The sequence below is a fragment of the Centropristis striata genome, chromosome 6 (genome assembly GCF_030273125.1).
Source record: "Centropristis striata isolate RG_2023a ecotype Rhode Island chromosome 6, C.striata_1.0, whole genome shotgun sequence".
In the NCBI taxonomy this organism is placed as follows: domain Eukaryota; kingdom Metazoa; phylum Chordata; class Actinopteri; order Perciformes; family Serranidae; genus Centropristis; species Centropristis striata.
Genome location: NC_081522.1, coordinates 2,822,987 through 2,845,511, shown reverse-complemented (window position 1 = coordinate 2,845,511; position 22,525 = coordinate 2,822,987). Strand labels below are relative to the sequence as shown.

At 37.7% G+C, this 22,525-nt stretch overlaps 1 protein-coding gene across 2 annotated transcripts in view; it reads right to left on the bottom strand.

Moving 5' to 3' along the window:
* necab2 (N-terminal EF-hand calcium binding protein 2) overlaps window positions 1-22,525 on the bottom strand; it is a 201,501-nt gene that overhangs the window by 67,977 nt on the left and 110,999 nt on the right. For both annotated transcript variants that reach the window (XM_059334385.1, XM_059334384.1), the window contains exon 8: window positions 3,861-3,940. In XM_059334385.1, the coding sequence (XP_059190368.1) occupies window positions 3,861-3,940 (80 nt within the window). The remainder of the gene's footprint in view (window positions 1-3,860; window positions 3,941-22,525) is intronic.

Sequence of the window (22,525 nt, the reverse complement as noted above, 5' to 3'; positions counted from 1 at the left end):
CAGCCACTGTAAGCAAGTCCGCCTCACAGCAGAGTAATAGGCTCTCAGGAGGCCTGAGGGGTCACAGCCGATTATTGGATAATTCTTAGATGGAGGCATTTCAATCATTTCTTCTACAATAGAGGTCAGTCAAGTGAGTGAAACAATTCTACTTTAACCTGGGCAATTTGCTAGAAGTATATTAAATTAGCATCTAAGGCGACGGCCTAAAGGTCGCTTCTAAACAGACATCATGGTTGGAGACACTGTTCACACTAAGAGGGATTCTACCATGGTTGGAATTTCACGACGGCCACGGCCGTCGTTGCCCCACACTCTGGCCTTGATGCCCTGTGAAAAATGTTCAATTTACGGCCAAGGTGGCCTTTGCGCCCCTGTCAAAGTTCCAGTAAACACAACGCTAACCCGACCCACTCCCTGTCCTTCGAGACATGTGCGCATCAACACATGGCTCATTTGAATATTCATATGAGCCATGTGTTGATGCAGCACAGGTAAGCTAGCGGGACAAGCTGTTTTGATATGTTGTGACTGAAGTATGTGGTAGTATTTGACAGGACTTAACATTTACGTTTTTATAGAAAGTACTATTGATAGGTAATTACCATTGTATTAGCCTATTTAAAGTCGACTCGTTAACGTTACATTTTTGCGTCATGAAAACTAGCGATAGCTAGCTAGTTGGGATAGCGCTAACGTCTTCCCTACCTCAGGGACAAGGGCTCGACATTTAGCTGATGTTAATTTCACCTCAGCAGGTTCCTTTCTTATGGCAGGAGGAGGCATTTCTCTTTCCTTACTCTTAGATGAACTCAGCAGGAGATTCATTTTGCCATCTTTTCAAAATATATGCATTTGCCGTCTTTTCAAAACAGGTTCATTTGTCATTTTCCAAAAAGGTCCTTTCTAATATATTTAATATATTGTGCATTAATGTTTCTTGGTGAATGAGAATGTTAAGGTATTAATCTGAAAGGTAAAACCAGCGTAATTTAACCAAACAGCCTTTATGCCCTTAAAATAAGTGTGAACAGGAAGGCCAAATGGCCTTGCCCCTAAAATGACGAAATTCCAAGCCTGGATTCTACCAGAGAAAACCTGATCAAATATTCAGTCTCCTTTCTTCTTCTTCTTCTTCTTCTTCTTCTTCTTCTTCTTCTTCTCTTTTTCTATTTTCTTTCTGTGATTCCCCTCCCTCCCCCTGGCAGTACATTGTGTTTAGATATTCTTAGCTCTTTCTGCTGTACCGGCCCGCTCTCCCAAAGACAGCTGAGTCTGCTGGGGCTCCATTAGCCTTAACATGTTCAGTACTGAACGCAAGGCAATGCAGAGGAACGGGGAGATAAAATAGGGAGGGGGAAGGAAGGGGCAAGAGGAGTGGAAGGAGAGGGAGGATGGGAGGTGATAGATGCAAAGATGGAGGAAGGGAGGGAGGAGGGCGAAGAGGCATCTGGGACAGAGAGAGCTGCAACAGAGAGCAGCAAGTATGGGAAAAGACAATTGCAATAGTTTGGACACTGGGCGTCTAATTGCCTCATTTGTCTTTTTCTTCATCTGCTCCATACCTTCGTCCTTTCCTCTCCATCATTTAGTGTAAAATAAGTCATTATCCCACCACCTGCTTCTTCTTTCTTATGCATTTTTCCTTTCTTCCTGTCCTCTGCAGACTTCAGGATGCTGCTTTGGCATAGCTCAATATGACCAGTGTCAGGGTTGAACATGCTAAACAAGTGCTCATGTTTTTGGTGAACGGTGATCTTAACATATTCATTTGTGACATGTGGACTTAGAGCACCTGGTAGTAGGGCTGGGTGATATGGACCAAAAGTCATATCCCGATTTATTTCAGCTGAATATTGATGTACGATATATATCTCGATATTTTTAGGGCAAAGTGAGAGCAAATGTTCAGTCAAAGTCAAAGCCATGCAAAGCAATGACATGTCACAAGTACTGTTTAATAAGGAGTACCTTTTTTTAAAGCTCCATAAAGTGCACATTTAAATTAAAAAAAATATCTTGAAAAAAAAAAAAGCCTATGAAATAAAATAGGCTGAAATAAATATATTTACATGAGAAAAGAATAACAAATATTACAAAATAGCTAAATGTGACAAACCCTAGTAAGGGCAGCATTTATATATAAAGAAAGAAAAAAAACTGAACTATATCGATATATGCAATATGGTCCAATTCCATATCACATTTAAAAATATATTCAAAAATGTTTTATATCGATATATCGCCCAGCCCTACCTGGAAGGACAGTTTTATGTAAAAGATGGTTTCCTCTCATAGATTTGTCTTTTGTTTGTCTAAATCTGAACCAGACCTGATCTCTTATCCTAACCACAGGGACACCGCTCATTGTTCTGCCGTTCCATTGGTCCATTGCATAAAAATTGAGTCCAACAGCCCAGTAGTCCAAAAATACACACAGGTGAGGGTTAGAGAATGATCATTTCTTCAGACTATTGGGTCATCGTACCAAGAGGACGACGGAAAACAGTTTTCCCACACATAGATATTACTTGGGTGGGCCGCCCAGGTATATTGACGACCGCCCAGGTATATTTGGTGACCTATTTTAGCTTTCTTTTAAATATCCGCATTGCTTCACTTGGCTCCTCTTTGTCCCGTTCTCTCTTTCTTACACACACAGATGCTCACAAACACATCGAACACCAACCCGTCTTTAAATATCTTCTTCTGTGCACACACAAATCCTCAACATGCTGACAACTTAGTAAAAAGGTTTACTGAGGATAAGATCACTGGCCTGTGCTGTTTGTAGTTGATAAAACAGTACAAGCTGCCTAAAGGATGAGTAGAGCTAAAAATAAAAGGAGAAACTAACACGGTTCAAGTCCAAGTCGGCTCAAACTCAATTTTTATCATGACTTATGTAATATATTTTCCGCATATAATCTAATCATTTTACACATACCGCACCAATTGATTTATATTGGTTGATTTACATTTATATACAATAAGCAGTACAAAATAAGATTATAAACATTTGATCCTCTTAATAGTTTTTCTTCTGTAAAACTGAATGTGCAGGAGGTAGGTCCTAACCTAAAATATTCATATTGTAAAATTTAATAACTTAAAATGACAGACTCTACGTATAAAAAACAATATCTGTGTACTTGTGTCAATCACTTTGTAGGAACAAAGATTGTTCCCCCAGAGTAAAGCATTCAATTATTACTGCTAAAGGATATAATTTTGTATGATTATGTATTTTTCCTGCCAACAAATCTGATAAAAGTACAAAACCAACAAAATATCTATAACTCCCGAAGGTATGCTCGGCTAATTTTTTTGTGTCTTAGATTTCCGTTTCAGGGCCTTTTCCCTTGGCAGGAAAAACAAAATCACTCGTCTTTGCTTGAAGTTTTATCATCTCAGAAAAATAATAATCTTTGTTTCCTTAGAATCATTGTAAAAGGTGTAAAGCCAGAAAGGTTAGAAACCACCAACAGAGGGGCTTGATCTTACTGAAGATGTACATTTTCTTAAAACATCTGTGCGCTCTGGTTTTAGCAAAAGTAACTCAAACATGAGTTGATATGCTCGTGAGAATTTACAAGCAGCAGGACAATGAAACCACAGCATGTGTTCATGGTAATGAAGGAACATGTCTCCCAGGGCAACAATGTGTCATCGATGTGTTTTCAGTAGTTTTTGGATAACAATGGAACTCTGAGGAAGAAAAATTATTGATTATTGCTATCCTTATCCATTAAAGGCTTGGATTATGGTGGGGGTCGGGTCTGTAGTGGTTATGGTTAGGGTAAGCCTCCAGAGAATGAATGCAAGTCAATGCAATATGTTCATATGTACATGTTCCTTACCTTATTCTCCAGTCGTCCAATTAGTTCAGCCAGGCGGTTGATCTGAGCGTCCAGACCTTCTTTCCTCACCTCTACTGCACCTGCATCACACAAACACACACAGCATGAATGCACTGAATCAACAAGTATGAATATGCAGTGCTTAACAAATTTATTAGACCACCTGTCATAAAAAAGAGAAAAAAAAAGAATATTTTAGAAATCTTCCAAAAGCTTGTTTAAAACTAAATTGTTATTATTTGAGCAGGCTCAGGGGGCAAGAAAATAACTATAATTAGACTTCTTTATGAAGAAATAATAATGTGTATTATTTGTACAGGTTTTTTGTAAAACAGTACATTTGAAAATTCATGGATAACAATAATAATTATATTTTAGCATTAAAAAGATAATTTGGGTTAAAGAGCTTCTACATACTGTTGTATTAACGTTTCTGGGTTCTGATGAGATCTGTTGCAGCTGGATATTATACATTGTTTAAACACGTCTTATACATATTGAAATCAGATTTCCCAAAACTGACAGCAGGTTTTTATTATGAACTTTAAACCTGAGGAATAAATAGCTCATCATTAGACAATAGTCTCATGTTCACAGGGTTGAGAAACCCAGCAGCATTCAGCAGCTACTGCACGGTACCAGGAGGCAACCTCCGGGTCTGAGCAGGGAGGCAAACCAGGAAGTGCCTTTAGCTACATTCTACCGAAAATTCCTGCAGGGGGCGCTGACGCCGACTGCAGAAGCATTTGAGTCCATTCATTTCAATACAAAATGAGAAAACTTCTCACTTGATTTATTACCTCATGTTTTTTTTTAGGAAAACATTATGGTCTCAACTGCTAAAAAAAATCTTCTTCAAGACAATTTGATGTTAATAGTTTTAATAATGGCCCCATTTAGAAGAAAATAGAAGATAAAGAATCGTTTAATTTAGGGCGTGGCTACCTTTGATTGACAGGTCACTAACAAGGCGAGCCGTCATCAGAGTGAAGAAAAGTAATGCATATTCACTGCTTTGTCAATAAAGGTTTTTTTTTAAAAGAGGACGCCACCGGTTTTGTGTCATAACTTTGACCCTTTCACTGAATTTTCACTTTAATTTTTCACAGATTTTGTTCAGTAAAAATGTCTTGTTCAGTGTTTGGTTGGACTAACAGACACTCCAAGGAGTCGCTGCTAATTTTTCTGAGTTAAGTAAAATACATTTTGTTTTTGTTTTTTTTGCTAGCCAAAACTAACATCCCAGTTAATGCTCCAGTTAATGCTAACATGAATTAGCAGCAGCTTCTCTCAGTCAGGTTGAGGTGTAGAGAGGCTGTAGTCAGTGATCAGATCCCTCTCAATCCTCCACAGTCCTAATATGGTCTGCTCCCTGTTTCCGAAAAAAGGATGGCATCACAAAATGGCGACGAATAAAATGCTGAACTCGATACTTCCAACGGGCAGTCCACAAACCAATGGGTGACGTCACGGTGACTACGTCCATTATTTATACAGTCTATGCACGGTACGTGAAGAATTATACCACATAATATAAGCTATCTTTGCTCTTTGCTCTTTTTTTTTTTTTATCTCTCTCTCTCTTTTCATTTCCATTGTTTCATCATGAATATTTCATGTAAAGTGGGAGTTGCAAAGTGGCTGATAAATAGGCAATTATATCTGTTTATCGGAAGGAACTTGGCCTGGTCAAAGACAGTAAAGCAATGGATAGATGGGAAGCCGGTTCCTTTGAGGTCCTCTGTTGAGCTCTTATTCCAGCATGATAGTTAGCTACTGAACCTCACTGTGCTCTTTGTAATTAGATTTGGTCTTCAAATAATATTTCACTTTAACAGAAAATGTGAATATTTGTTTAGCAAGAAACATTAACAGCAAAGTAGAGCTATAAGTCTATAACTTGCATTGATGCTTTTTAATATTACATTTCCAATAACTGCAAAACATAAAGTAGTGATATGACCTCACATCACCATGTATGTGCGATAAAGAGATATTTAATAAAAAATCAGCTTTTCAAATGTTTTTAAGAGGTGAAGATGCTGTTAGACCTCAAGGTTACACAAATTGGGGCGGATTCACAAAGCGTGCACATCATTTGCAGTCGCTATCTGATGTTCAAATCCTTGTTTCTTTTTCATCTGACTGCAATTATCCATGTGGCAAAGGTTAAATGTGCTTGAGTCCAATGAAATGTTTGTGAGGAGGGAGAGTTAGCCTGAGCCAGAGGTCTCAAGGGGCTTGCCAGAGTGCCTTGGGAAAGGTCGGAGACAAAAAAAAGAAGCAATAATTTATTCCTATAATAACCTTATTTTGCACTAATTTCTTTCTCATATTTTTAAAATGTATTTTCAAAAATGACATCATATGACATGTCCCAAAATAATCACTTATAAAAAACTCAGTTACCAGCAACTCCCTGCAGACGTTAACCAGTTCACTGTCAAAACCAGTGGCTATTAGCATTTTTGCATTGAGGCTTATTTGCATGAGAAGTTTGCACCAAATCTATGCATATTACCTGTGCAAATAGCACAGAAGCATTGACATTATAGTGCAACACTTACCTGTTGGTGGGTACACAGTTTGTTTATTTGTGCAGGTTTAATGCCCCCTGTCCATATTCATTTTGTGAACTTGCCTTAGTTTGATTTATTGAGCAACAATAAATAAAACAAGACTATTGCTTGTTTATTAAAAAAATTAAACAGGAGCACATTTACTGTGTTTACACTGTACTGACATTGAAATTATTAATATTGCACCTTTAACTCATTATGTAACTCCCACAGTGGAGTGCAGCACTTCTGTCATCCTCTTTGCGGATGATGGTTGCTTATTTGTGTGTGTTGGTACGACAGAAAAACAAAAGTTCCCCCGTTCCTCTTCTCCTCATCTGTCTTCTTCCTACACTCTCTCCTCTGCTGCCGTCCCCCTTTTCAGCCCCCGATGGCCCCCTCACAGCTAATTGGAGAGCTGGCTACCGACTCTTCATTAAAAGCTCTAACAGCCAGACAATTAGGAGCTACCTCCCTCCACCCCAAACACACTCACATACACTCATTAACTAAACCATAGTCTGTAACCATGGAGACTTGAAGATAAAAGCCAAGTGGTCATTTGGATGGGCTTAGAAAATAAGTGTCCCAGTCAATTATAGAAGTGTGTGAGGAATTGCAGCCTCTGAATCTAGCAGCGAGGTGAGGAGGGGGGGTCTCTATTGACTTTCCCCTCAATTAAACCTGATTTGAGTTATTCCACATTCACCCAATTTAACTTTCCATTTCGTGTCAGCCAGTATTTAAATGTGTTCACATGAATCGTGAAAAAAAGGTCCACTCTCTCAAATTAAGTGACTCAAAAGTTCGCTTCTGTTATTTAATATAATTGTCTCAAGTCATTACACACTGATGACTTTACAAATGAAAAGCATATTTTCACAATTTAAACTATGGGAGAATCCAGTGACATTGTTACGGCTGTGGACTGTCTCTAAGCCTTTTTCTGGAGGACAGGTGTGTTCTCCTCTCTCTGTGTGTTTCAGGTCCTGCCACGCCCCTCTCTGCATACCTGTTCACTCACACCTGAGTGTGATCTGCTCGTCAGGAGAGCTGTTATCTACCTCCAGATCCACTGATCTTCCCTCTCTCTTGCCACTGATCTGCTCTGGTTGACTGCATATAGTTTGTGTTGTAGCTGCTCTGTGTTATGTCTCACAGCTACATATAGAGTCAACTTGTTAGAGTGTCTGGCCTGGTAGGGGTTCTCTGTCATTTCTGTCAACCTGTTTTCTCCCGTTTTTGCTTATTTAGGGAGCTTAGCATTGTCTGTTTTGTCTGGTAGGTTTAGCTGAATCTTATTTTCCAGACAGTGATTGACTTTTGTTTCTTATTCTGGCCTTGGAGACGCTGAAGATTTAGCTGCTTCGTTTTTCTGTGCTACTTAGTTGGTTTATCTCTGTTTATTCCATTTGCCTGTTAATAAATATTATAATTGTTCAACTTTGAGTCCATGCAGCCATTTTTCTGCATAGTTTTATGTTTACCAAATATGTTACTTCCTGTGACCCCTAGACCTCAAACTAAAGTCGTAACAGACATAAATTCAATTAGACAGCCAACTAACTTTTTTTGGCCAGATGGAACAGGTAGGAGTAGTTGTTTGAAATGCCAAAGCTACATGTCAGACAGTCAACATGGTGTATTGGCCTTTTTCTGAGAATTGGTGGTTGTGGGCAGTGGATGTTTAGGGGGAGACAGCAGGTCAACAATAAATCATCTGAAAGCTGTGAACCTGAAGATTAATTTGAGCAGCTCAGCACTGTGTGTCAAGTTGTTCTGGTCAAAAATATCATAATAAATGTACTTAATTAATTATTTATTTAAACCTATTAAGGTGTATAAAGGTTCATAAAATTAATAGATGTCCCTTTGAAGTCCATTTCCATGTTCAACTATGTCTCATAAGTTGTTGCAGCAATTTTTGGGTTGATACCATTTGTTACACACATTTGTTGCTGAATTACGCAGATTTTATTCATATTGATAATGGATAAAAATGGTCAGAAAAACTCTCCAGAATATTACATCAATATGCCAAGACCTTTGGAACAACATAGGAAAATTCATGCTGTGATTTGGGTTCAAAAACTTTGTTCATTTTGTAGATTTTTGTATTTTCAGCAATTGGATGACGAGCACTTCTGTTCAAACTGCTGAGAAACCCCCTCATGTATGTAAAGAGGAGCCTATTTTTATTGAGATAGCGTCATAGGTCACATGACTGCTTTGAAAATCACCAAAATAGCCTAACTTTTCAGCATTATTTCAACTTCCCGATACGATATCCTGACATGCTTGGGGTCTATAGATTGCTAAGATTTTCTAGTTTCATATGATAGCAGTATATCCAGTGTATTCTTAAACTGACTAAATTAACTATGTTTAGAAAGTGAGACATATTTAGATAAACTTGATTGCTTTTACAGAATGTCATCTGAACATTATCAAAGGTTTTGCAGAGTCTCCCAGTATCATTTTTATGTCTGCTGACAGGTTTGGGTTGTCCAGAACCTGCTCTATGGGTCCCACAGCCACCAATAGATCTTCTTTGCCAGCACAATAAAAACAATTGGGATTTAAGCTTGACACAAAGTCAGCCACAGATTAATACAGAGGGGTAGCAAAACCAACCTCAGCAGAGGATTAAAAACAAGACAAACAAAGATTTGCTAACATTGTTTCTCTGTACTAATCAGGCATTGCTGTGTGTTTTTGCACTGTGCTGCCCACAGATTCTGTCTATCAAACAGTGTGGGTGATTATGTGATGTATTAATCATTGGATTGTGTCACTGCCATGGTAAGCTGTGTCCTAATAATTAGCAGTTTTTTTATATTCATGTCAGATTTATTTATTTTGTTAGGGGCTGCAGACGGCTGGTGATTAGGATGCAAAATATTTAATCTGAGAAAGTTGGATTACTCCAAATAGTGAGCCATCTTAAACTGTGTCACAAACACAGGGTTTTTCCTCTGTCCCCCCTCACACAGGGGCTGAATAAAAGAAAAGCCAGGATGATTTTTTCACCTTTATTTAATCGTACAGCTGAGGCTTTGACCCGGGCCGATGCAGCAAGGAGCTTCTGGGCCCCAAGGGCTCAGTTTTAAAGCTAGAGTAAATATGCTGGTATTATCTGAAACTAGATGATAGGTCCCTGGCATGGATGGTCCCATATTATGTTATCTTTTTGGAAATAGGCTTACATCACTCCCAAGTAAATAATAAAAACTTTGGCAAGGAAACAACTGGCATTGTATTTTTTACATGGTGTTTTTAATACTGGGGTTCATAAATGTTGGGATTGCATATATCAGATGGTATCACAGCCAAGGGTGGGTGGGTAGTGGTGTTGGAGTGGGGAGAGATGAGGGGCCCAATTTGGAAATTGTTGTCACCCTGTTCATATTACTAATTATTGTGTCAATTCCAATGTTTCTGTGTGTTCTCGTAGTGCTTGTTTGCTGCTAAATATTGTTAAAGTTACACATTATTGCAGATACCTGTCCGCCTTGTTTACACATACGCTAGTTTTGTTAAAGCACTTGTATCTCTCTCCTCCTTTATCGCTAATCTCATCTGTCTTTTACGTTACTCAGTTTTGTTAGCTACTTAGCTTAGCTGTTAGCCATAGCTTCTCTCCCTCCCTCTCCTGCTCTCTCTTGCTCGTTGTGTCAAATGTTTAGTTGCTGCTTAGGCTACGTTTACATGATGACGGTCTGAACAGAAAAGTGGTGCCGCGTCTTCATTTTTTATTCCGCGTTTAGACGAGTGTTTTCGGGAGGAAATGTGCGCGCATATAGTGATGCAAAAGTGTGTGGAATTGGATCGGTTATGCATGCCAGGGGGCATCACTTAAAGCGATAAGAGCATCGTTGGACATGCAGAAGTTTTCACGCCACACATTTTCATCAGCTACTCCTTCCACAAAGTTCTCCACCATCCACTAGATCTCCCAGGTCTCCTCCAAAGCCGTCTGGCTCGCCTCCGACCAATTGCTGCATCCAAAATGTGATGGAGGTAATTCCAGATCCTTCTCTGTTCACTAATACTATCTGTACATATCCTGTACATTTGGTGGAAAGACTCCTGTAAGTTTATTAGAGCTGCCAGAGCAGCTTGAAGGTCCGACGCATGGAAATAATCCCACGTTTATTTATTTCCCTGTACTGGAGCTTGTATGTGATGTAAACGCGTACGCGACGTGAGCAGAGTTTTGCGTCTTGGCAGTGTAGACGGACACACTACGCGGAGCGGATTCAAGTTTTCCACTCTGGAGGCTGGTTTCAGATTTTTGCGTCTTTAAGCCCCAAAAACCACCATAGTTAAGTGCATCCCTAGGGCCGGACTGGGCGACATTGAATCATTTTGAAACTGTTTTGTAACACTATGTTCTTCTAGGCCAGTGCAAAAGAGGCAGGATAGTCAGTTTGAAAATCCACATATTTAACAACAAACTGTATGCAATATATTATACATTATTGGAAGCAAATTACAGCTGCAATGGTTTGAGCATCTGTCTCAGCAGACTGGAAAACATATGGCCACTCTCTTCTCTTCTCCATCACAGTCACATAATGACATACACACACATACATATTTAAATCAATCCATAGATATAGTACAAGGGAGAATTACCATACAAAGCAGCAACGACCCTTATTATATGTTGAATCCTTCTGTTTTCTTTAATCTCCATGACCACCACAGGAACACTGCTTTATTCATGGTAGGAAACTCAAGAGACAGAATAGCTCCAAAAACAAATCAGCAACTTAATTAGCCACCTGGAAAGACTAAAAGGTCAGAGTGATTTCAACCACCTCATGACTCTAATAGCTTAATCAGCGAACTAGCTACAGATGATAAAATCTGCTCGGGACTGTTGTCATTTCATCTGACGGTCGCTTTCAAAATATGAGACGCCTGAATTAAAGGAGCCATTGTTTCAAATATCGCTATGCAATGTGGGTGTTTGCCAGTTATCACACCATCGCTGTAAACAGCATATGTGCCATGTAACACAAAGCTTGACAGGTGGGACAGAAACCAGGGGGCTTACTGAATGCTTTACAGGAAAATATCTGTGAAACATGACATAAAACATATGGATAGTGACCCAGAATCTACATGTTTCACACAAATGAGGACACACATTCCTTGTATCTAAATGTACATTTAAACACACACACTGTGGCATAAACTGCAGCTCATTTACAATCAAAACTCTTGAGTAAAGTTCCAGATGCACTAAGAGGAGATACACTGAAGCATTGCTCAAAGCAAACAATATAACATCGGCTGTTTACTTAAAGAGGGTGGAGGGTATTTTTAGCTCTGTTATTATTTTTCCCCCTCTAACTCTTTTCCTAGCTCTTTGTTTCTTACCCCAGTCGGCTCCCACTCACTGCTTTGTCTTTTCTGCTGCTTTTTCCTTCCCTCCCCTCTCTGTCCATCTCACTGCAGAGACTTATTGAAAACCAACGTCATGAGATGGGAAGGGGAGACAAAAAAACTTCAAAGTAACTTCATATGTGTGCATATAGACAGAAGTGGAGAGGAACAATACAGGGAGAAGAAATGAGTGCAGGACATTTTGGAGGAGGCTGGGCAGCAGGACAGGGAGAGGGGGAGAGAGGACTTGAGAGTCATTAATCAATCGACTTGTCCCGACTGGAGACAAAGCGCAGCTGACATCAAGGTCCTCAGCTGTCAGAGCTGCTTTACAGCCTACAGTATAGAAGAGAGGGGGAGGATGAAGAGGAAAACTGAGAGATGAGAAAAAGGGGAAGGCATAAGGTTGGTAAGGGTGTGATATTGTCAAAGAGCACTTAAGACTGCTTTTGGATCTTTTTTGTTTGTTTGTCTGCCTTGTTTTGGAATCAGGATGAAAAAAGGATGAAATAGGTACACTCAAAAAAATGATTCAAGCCCTTCTTAGATGTGACACATTAATGTATTGTTTGTCTCATGAAAATATATCAATTAAAATCAAATCAAAAGTAGTTTAAGACGTGTAACCTAAAATGTATTAATTTACTCCCCTGTCCTTCCCTTCAACCCAAAAAGAATGACTTTCAGTTTTCCAATTCTATGTTTTTAGATTGAACGAACACAATTTCTTTATTTTAGTTCTCCTCGACATAAATGAGTTGAGGTAACTCAATTTTAATACAATACATACATGTTTTTAATTTGAGTTCCACCAAATGTAAAAAAAAGAGCTACCTTAATTCAAATACATTATATTGCATCGATGCACTTGTTTTGAGTTTGGGCTACAAATATTTGTTGGATAGAAATTCTGCCCACAATTGAATTGAGTTCATCCAATGAGTTATTTTTTTGAGTGTACCAGAGGTTCAGGGTTTGGAAAATTTCAGGTACTGAGAGAAAATAGTAAATGTTAAATGGACCTGCACTTATATAGCGCTTTTCTAGTCTCTTTGCGACCACTCAAAGTGCTTTACACTACAGACTGCGCTCATTCACCCTTTCACACACACATTCATACTGGTGGCAGAGGCTACCCTAAACGGTGCTACCTGCCACCATTGGGAATTCATTCTCACACCGATGAACGCAGCATCAGGAGCAATTTGGGGTTCAGTATCTTGCTCAAGGATACTTCGACATGTAGGCTGCCAAGGTCGGGGATCGAACCACCAACCCTCCGATCAGTAGGCGGCCGATCTACCAACGGAGCCACAGCCGCCCAAAAATATTTCCCATGACTACCAAATGAATTTGTGCTTACGACTTACTTACTTATTTTAGTGGTAACACCCCATGTCACATTTATAAGTAGTATATAAATAACTGTTCAATGTACTTATGAGGACATATTTTAAGTATTTTTCAAGTACTGTTTTTCCTTAAATAGTAGCCGGGGCTTCTATTAATAAAAAATCAGTTTGGGACTCGGCCTAATAATAGGGGCAGGTTATTATTTGAAGGAGGCTTTTATTTAAAAAAGAAAATCAACGCAGCTCAGACCGGCACTTTTTAGAGTGTTTTACACAGCGCATTGTAGCCAGTTACCCGGATGTCGGCCATATTGGAAGTACTCGGATGTAAACAAACAATGAACAGCTGAATGTTCATTTTAAGCAGGATTTAAAATGTCTAAACTACTAAAAAGCCCAGAAGAACGTACGTAAACGGCTCGACTTTCCAGAGAATGACTAGGACAGCGGGAGAAACAACCATATTTACCTACAGTACTAACTCGTGGGGACAAACTTCAAAATACAGCAATATGTTACCGTCAAATGATGTTTCCTGAATGGTGTTCTCCGTAGCATCACCTCCGCGGTTGGAGTTAGGATTTCAGTTTAAGGTTAGGCCTTGTAGAGATGTTTGGGGTTCAGGTAAACTTGGGCTCATGTTAACAACTTAAAGGAGGACTGGTTGGGGTCAGGGGTCAGGTTGGTGCAGGTTAAGGTAAGGGGGACACATATCGACGGGGGAACAGACTTTGACATAACACCGGTAAGACACCCGGCTTATAAAAGAGGACGCTTTTATTTACTAAAAATTGTTTTTACACCGATTACTGAATGAGGCCGGTCATTAATAGGGGCCTGGCTTTAAATTGAGGAAATACGGTAGTCAGTTTAAATTAGTAAACGTATTTATTCAACATTTAAGTTGAAGTTATAAATCAATTTATTGTGGGGGTTTATTTATCTTTTTTTTTTTTAGATTTATTATATTTTTTATTCTAATCTCTTGTCTGCTGTGCATTGGTCTTAAATTGATCAACTTTTTTATGATTGTTCTTGCTCTGCACAAACCTGTATGAAAGGTGCTTTACAAATGAAGTTTGATTGATTGATTGATTGATTGATTTACAAAACAGGCCCTTATATCTTACATGAAGCTGGACTAACAGGCACTTATCAAATATATTTATTTGCAATATTCAGAAATATTGTGCATATTTTTCAGTGAAAACCAACAAAACTTCATAATTAGCTGGTGAAAGGGACAAAATGAATACAGTAAGTTGACCATGTGCCAATATTCTCTACACTGCAAAAAAAGAAAAGTTGGGTGAACTCAAAATTTCAAGGCAACAAACTTAGATAAAATTTCAAGTTCGACAATTAAACTAAATATTTTAAGTTTTGTTTTTGAGTTTGCTCAACTCTGTATTCAGATTTTTGTCAACTCAACACGATTGTAACGCCGCTATGAAATGTCAGCTAATGTTGCGACCACAATTTTGAGTTAGCATTGATACGCTAATGGCTACTCTTGTAGCTGCAGCGCCGCTAGCATCAGTTAGCCGCTAGCTTTCGCTAATGAGCGAATTTCACCGCTTTCCAGCATTTCACAACAAAGAAATAAGAGTTATCAGAACTATTGTCCCTTGTTGTGAACCCCAACTTAAAGATATAAGTAACAACAACTCACCAACTTGTTTTTGAGCAGACAACTGGCTTCCTTTGTTGTGCTAACTTACATTATTTCCCTAAATGTCAATAATTTATATTTCCAAGTTTTACCAACTTAAATCACTGTTTTAAGCCAAAAAATACAAGTTGGCTTTTTTGCAGTGTACTTATATCTGCTCACATATACATAATAGTGTGAATTATGAGTTGATACACTGTACTGCTTGTGAGTTGAAGTGCTACAATTGTAGCCTTACAGTCAGTGGGCGGGATGAGTTGCTGGAAGACTCTCATCATAGATCATCTGGTCTGAGTCTTCATGGTATGTCTGTAAACTGAAGCCCACACTAACGCCTTGCAGTCTGCCTTAATGCAAAACTGACAACACATTTTCATCTGCTGCACAAATAAATCAGACCACAGCAGTTTGGTTCAATAATACTAAATGTTTCCATCAGAACATGGAGGCGGAACAATGACCGGAAGCGCTTGCGTTCCAATTCTCAAACCAGCTGGGAAATACTGCAGTGCCTTACAATTCAGCAATTCAAAAGCTTTTGAATGTCATGAAAGGCATCTATAACCTGTCACTGTTTCTGCATGTTTTGTTTCCGAGCATAAAAAAAACAAAGAGGAACTGCTAATGGTGTTATTGGTGTTTTATTTCGATCCAAGAACTGTTTTACACTTAATGTTCGAAGGAAACTTGCCCTACAACTTATTTTACCGTTTTTTGATTACCGTATTTTCCGGACTATAAGTCGCTCCGGAGTACAAGTCGCACCAGCCATAAAATGCATAATAAAGAAGGAAAAAACATATATAAGTCGCACTGGAGTATAAGTCGCATTTTTGGGGGAAATTTATTTGATAAAATCCAACACCAAGAACAGACATGTCATCTTGAAAGGCAATTTAAAATAAAAATAGAATAGAGGCAACAACAGGCTGAATAATTGTACGGTATGCTTACATTACATGACACAACTGAGAACGTGCCTGGTATGTTAACATAACATATTAAGAGTTATTCAGATAACTATAGCATAAATAACATGCTAAGAAGTTTACCAAACCATCCGTGTCACTCCAAATAACTAAAATCCAATGAAATCTTCATCCTCGGTGTCACTTTTAAACAACTCCGCTAACTCCGGAGGTAGAAGATGCGGCGCTTCTTCTTCTACGTCGCTTACGTCAGACTCATCCTCATACTCGGCCTAGAGCGCCCTCTTGCGGTTTAGTGTGAAAATAACATGTGAAATGATATACCGGTAATAATGTGTTAATAATTTCACACATAAGTCACTCCAGAGTATAAGTCGCACCCCCGGCCAAACTATGAAAAAAACTGCGACTTATAGTCCGGAAAATACGGTACGCTGATGTAGTATATCTAAATGCATCTAAAACCAATCTTCTACCCCTCAACACAGCATATAACTGTCTATGTAGATTTGTTCTTGGTTGTTTATTTTACACTCATCACTGTATCATGTATAACACACTCAAATGGCCCACACTCAATATAAGAAGACATATTCACTGGCTACAGTTTATTTTTAAATGTATACATTGCAATTATCCTGTTTATTTACAACAATTTTTGATTCCATGTTCCTCAACATATCAATTACGACACTCATCTCAGTACTTCTTTTTCATTCCTACAGTGAATAAAACAATTGGTAAAAAAAAGCATTTAAGTTCAAAGCGCCATCGGACTGGAATAATCTTCCTTTAAACATACGATCATTGACGTCTTTTCATAGTTTTAAATATGCCCTGTCTTCTTATTTTGAGTTAAACTGCACATGTTTCAGATAATATTATGTCATATTTATCTATTTTATTTTATTTAAAAAAAATGCCTTCTTTCAGTTTTACTAGGCTAATGTTATGGCCAACTTGTGGCCATTGAGAGGTTGTGATTATTCTTGTGTTCATTCTTGTGTTAATTTTTTGTTTGTTATGTTTGTGTTGATGCCTGTTGTCTTTGTTGTTGTATGTCTGTAAATTGTTGAGTGTTTTGTTTTGTAATGTACTTTAGGACCCCTCGAAAACAAGAGGATTCCTCTCAAGGGGTTTATCCTACCCAATAAATTTCTGATGATGATGATGCACACAAGCAGCAATTTTGCTGCAAACAGTGTATGGAAAGTACAATATTTCCTCATAATTATATTTATGTTCAATGCTCAGCACAAACAGTGTGCCATCCTCATTAAAACAAGAATTTGTATTGAGCCACATGTATAACCGTATACAGTTTGTATAATTGGGTGGCATTAAGAGAAGAAAGTCTTCATGAAGTCTTCAGTGTCATGCACTGTTTTGGAAAAACCCTGAAATTCTTCATGGATTGGAACTGTGTTTCTTTCAGATGATAGAAGCTTTTTTTCATTTATTTTTTAAGACTTATGGGTTCTATAATATGCACTTTGAACAGGGCTTTGAACATTCCCTTTCAATGAGCAACAAAAGAAATAAAAAAGCACGCAAATTCATTATCTTCAATAATTATGATGTTCCACTGGTTTACCACAAAGCTCTAATAATACATATATAAATAAATACATATATATACTTTTCACTCAAGTTGAAAGCAAATACTTTATTGTCTATCTCAGATGAGCTTCACAGAAGGTCACAGAAATAACAGTAGATTTGTATTTGGGCTTTTTAATCATCAGGGTTCTGCAGTTGTTTGGTTTATGTTAAGAACCATTATGGAAAAATAATTTAAATTTTCTCATTTAAGTGTTAACCCTCTATGGTACGCATTATGATGGAGTTAGGAAAAAAAATGTTTGGAGTGTTTTTTGGTCTTAAAATAGACTAAATAAACATAATCTGAAGAAATTTTTTGGGGTTTGTTGTCCGTAGGCAACGTTGTACCATAACGGTGCACAAGTATAAAAGAGAGTTTTTAAAATTAATTTTAACATAATTTATTTAATTAACATGTGTAAAAGATTCAGTAGCTTCGACGGGGTACAATACACAACATTTTAAATTTAAAAACATTATAAAATGAACATTTTTAACCGGTTTCTTATCTGAATGTTGCCTGTAGATGAATGTCTTCAACAGTCTAAGTGTGTGAAACTATCAAAAATGAAGGTTTATTCATCCATCAGTAGGAATATATTTTTTTCCAGATGGAAAAGGGCCAGGAAATTACGTTTTGAGTGATTTTTTGTGTCGCAAAATAGGATTTCAATATGGCCTCCTGGAGGTCATGTGACAAATTAAAGCATTACGATTGGTTCCCTATACTCTTCCCTCTTTTTTAAAGTACTGCATCACTCAAAAACATGCATTGTAGAAATTTGACAGGCCAAAAATGGGTATGTTGTCTCAGGGCAACACCGTACCATAGAGGGTTAAAAGTCTAAAATAAATAAATAAATAAAGGTTTTAAACACAGAAGGCCATGTCTAATTTGCTTGACTGTACTAGTGTATTACCATAGATTGTAAAAGAAAAGGTTTGTAGACTACTTAACTCATGTAGAAAATGTTAACTGACAAATGAGATGATTAGTCGGTTTTCATACAATCACAGTTCTTTCTGTGGCCAATGGAGGCGCCCCCCGCTGGTCATTAGTAAGAATGCAGCTTTACAGCACTTCCACATTGGCTTCACAGTTCAGACCTGCAGGATGGCTTTTGTGCATTACACAAGGCATTTACAATATTCACTGGGGGGTTAGTTTATTACCCAGCAGCGCTTGGGTTTGGTTTTATTGGACTGCTATGTCACTGTCAGTTGCCCGCCTCATCAATTGCCCATATTGTCTCAATTAACCCATCTGTATCTGGGTCAGGGTCAAGGGCCACATATCCTGGAGATACTACTCAACTAAAAGAGAGTAATTTAATTCTCTCCCAAGGACAAGTCAATCGATAATTTATCAGAAAAAAGCTTAAAGGCATAAAGCAGCCAACAAGGACTCTGATGCTTATGTCATCACGATAAACGGGACGAGACGCACACCTAACCTTTAATAACATCAGGCACTTCTGTCACCTCTGTGTTGTTCTACCATGACAGAAAAAAACATTATCAAGCAGGAATAAAAGACACTTGACTAACACATCTGAAGCTCACGGATTTTCATGTATATGGATGTATTTTTTGAGGTATAGGATAAAGCGTGAACTACTCTTTGGCAGTGTGCTGTCAGCAGAATCAAAGCTGTGTGAGAATAAAGAGCCGTCACTGTCATGTCCCATCCAATCTGACAGCAGTGTGAGAATGTGTGTGTGTGTGTGTGTGTGTTTGTCTTCATATAGTTGTGAGGACCAACCCATGGCAGAATACCAACATTGTGAGGACATTTGTAGTTGTGAGGACATTTTTTCCAGTCCTCACAAATAAAATGCTAGGATAGCCTCTAAAGGCCTTAATTAATCATCTGTATGAATTTCAGGGAAGGTCCTAACAGAGATGGTAAACCCTGAAATGTGTGTGTTGGGCTAGGGGAAGTGGTGGTCCTCACAACTACACAAAAACATGTATGTGTGTGTGTGTGTGTGTGTGTGTGTGTGTGTGTGTGTGTGTGTGTGTGTGTGTGTGTGTGCATGTCATCCCAGTGAAACAAAAAGATTTATAGGAACCAAGGTAACCGTTAGAAACATTCTCCTCACTTAACTGCATCAGTGCGGTTGTAAATAACAAAATCCCATCAAGGCAACCGACTCTTGTAAACGTGATTTAATTTAAAGCTTAAAGTTCAAGTCTTTGCTGAAATGGGTCAAGTCACGCACAGCTGGCCTTGGCATATACATGATGTGTATGTTGTCACAGTGAGCAATTCTATGTTTTATGTGACCTGCACTGAAAAAAATGTCTGTAGATTTTACGGTGAAAAACTGCTAAATCATGACAGTAAAAGACCGTAAAATGATAAATGAGTTAATTCAGTTTCAGTAACAATGAAACACTGTAAATGTATATATCAGCCAGAACAGTATTTTTACAGGTTTTAAATAAAAAAAAAATACCATTACTCTATTACTGTAAAATAAATTGGCACCATGTTTGTAACAAAAAGCATCACTGTAATTTTTGCATTTATTTTTTGTAAAACTACTTTTTCCTCAGTGTTAAATGTACTAAACACCATATCTCTAACAGAAATATACTGTAATATTTAATGGTAAAATCTTTAATTTATGCAGCATTTATAAAGTATTTTCTTGTCAATTATATGTCAAATCTTTTGATGGAAAAACCTTTTATTCATACGGTAAAAAATGGAATAAATGCAATCTTAAACGTGAAATCAACAGTGTCAATATCTTTTTACCGTAATATTAGAAAAAAGTTGCACCGTATTTATTACGGTAATGTTCTGGCAACCACAGCTGCCAGTTTTTTACCGTAAAAACAACAGTTTTTTTTTTTACAGTGTGGTAAAGGCGACGCTGTGGTGCAGTGTGTACTATGATGGCCCACTGTTTTTTTCAGAGGGTATCTTAACGCTACAGAGAAAATATTGGTATCACATGAAGCTTAAGGAATTATAGAATCAACCATGTCATGATATCTCAACATGGTCTCACAGAAATCCGTGAAACGGAACGAAAAACATGGCGGACAGTTATCTCATTTTTAGTGAAAAAATCAATATTTTGACTTTGTTTCTGCATAAAAATGGATTTTGATCACATTTTTAGCGAGAAATATGTGTTTTATTTTCTAAATATTCAATCAGTGAATGTACATGATCACTTTGTGGCGAAGATCTCACCAGAAAAAGATGATCCGCTGTGTTTTATTTTGAAATCTGTTTTATTTTGTAATCTACCGCGATCCTACCGGATGTGGAGGGAAAAACTGACATTGCTATTTTCAAAGGGGTCCCCAAATCCCTGATCTCAAAATATCAGAACAAAAAGGTTTCCATGGGTACCCATGAGTCTCCACTTCATGCTTACCCCATGCCGTTTGGGAAAGAAACAACACAATTTCTCTCATGCAGTGCAAAAATATGAATATTTCTGCATACTGGGGTCAGTCTTGGAATTGCACAGAATGGGAATCACTGGAAATGTGATACTATTGTGGCTAGAATTGACTCAACTTTAATCATTTGTGATAATGTTAATCCCCATAGTAGCCTAGCTAGCCTAGCCTAGCCTGGGGCTTTCAGAGGATGCAAGGCTTTCCTCTGTGTATTGACAATATGGAGGTTTCTCATCAATTTCCAGAACAATGTTGCTACCCAATCTCCATCCATCTCTGTTCTCCTTATCACTCAATTAATCAATAAGGGCTTTGACAACAGCTCTATTGTTATATTGTTGTTATAAATGGACATTTTTAAATGTTTTCTGATTTGGGCTTCAAGGTATGTTCATGCATTGTTGGTGTTTTGGTGCAAAAGATAGTATCACCCAAACTACACAGCATTTTCACACTTATTAATCATCAACACATTAAATCTTAGACACCATTGTACATACACTACCGGTCAAAAGTTTTAGAACACCCCAATTTTTCCATTTTTTATTGAAATTCAAGCAGTTCAAGTCAAATGAACAGCTTGAAAGGGTACAAAGGTAAGTGGTGAACTGCCAGAGGTAAATAAAAAAAGGTAAGCTTAACCAAAACTGAAAAATAATGTACATTTCAGAATTATACAAGTAGGCCTTTTTCAGGGAACAAGAAATGGGTTAACAACTTAACTCTATGGAGTCTTGGGCTATTTTGTCCATTTTTTAATTCTCTTATGTCTTTGTAAGTCATTTTGTGTCTTTTGGTGTCTTTTTTTGGTCATTTTGTGTCTTTTTTTTGTCATTTTGTGTCTTTTTTTTAGTCCTTTAGTTCAACATAAAATGTGATTTTGAATCTTTTTGTTATTTTCAAAACACTATCATGCTCAATAAAGAATTTTAAATGTTGCAAATGTACACTGAGACATTAAACTGCATCATTTTCAATTAAATTCTGGAAAAGTTGGTGTGTTCTAAAACTTTTGACCAGTAGTGTATGTGTAAGATTTTGTGGAAAGTATCCTGAATTATTTTACATCACAAACAATACAAGGGTGTTTTTTTTAGTACCAAAGTGTTAAGAGACAGAAGACAGAAGACAGAAGTTTTTTTCGTTTTTTTCTATTAGTCATAAATAGAAAACATAGAGTATTACCAGTAGCAGTATTAGCAGGAATAGTCAAAGCATTTCATATTGATTATTGCTGAAGCTAGAGTGATTCCCTCTAATGATTTCCTGTAATAGAGCAATGCAATAATTACAAATTGATGTACTGGTTCAGATGAATGAATGGTGCAAAGGACAAGCAGTCGTGGCATTATGGATTGAGAGAATGTGGTGTCTTGCATTAAAATGGTGTCTGTCACATACCTCTCAAATGTGATGTTGTTTAAATTTAATATGTTGCCAAAAAGCACTTCTACTTTTTGCTTCTGATCTTTTTCACTACGACTGTAGAGATGGTGGACTAGTAAGTAAGTTTAAGTGTAAACTGTATGACAGCTGTAACAACTGAGTAATGCTATATAGCATCTAGGACCTATTTATGAGATTTGTTTGTATCCTGATGACGACAAACAGTTAGTGCCAAGAAATGTAACAATGCACAAAGCTACTGAAGTAGAATATTTCTAGTTAGCAAAAATTAATTTTAACCACGCAGATTGTAAAATGCTGTAAATATCATCTTAGCAAATGTTTTATG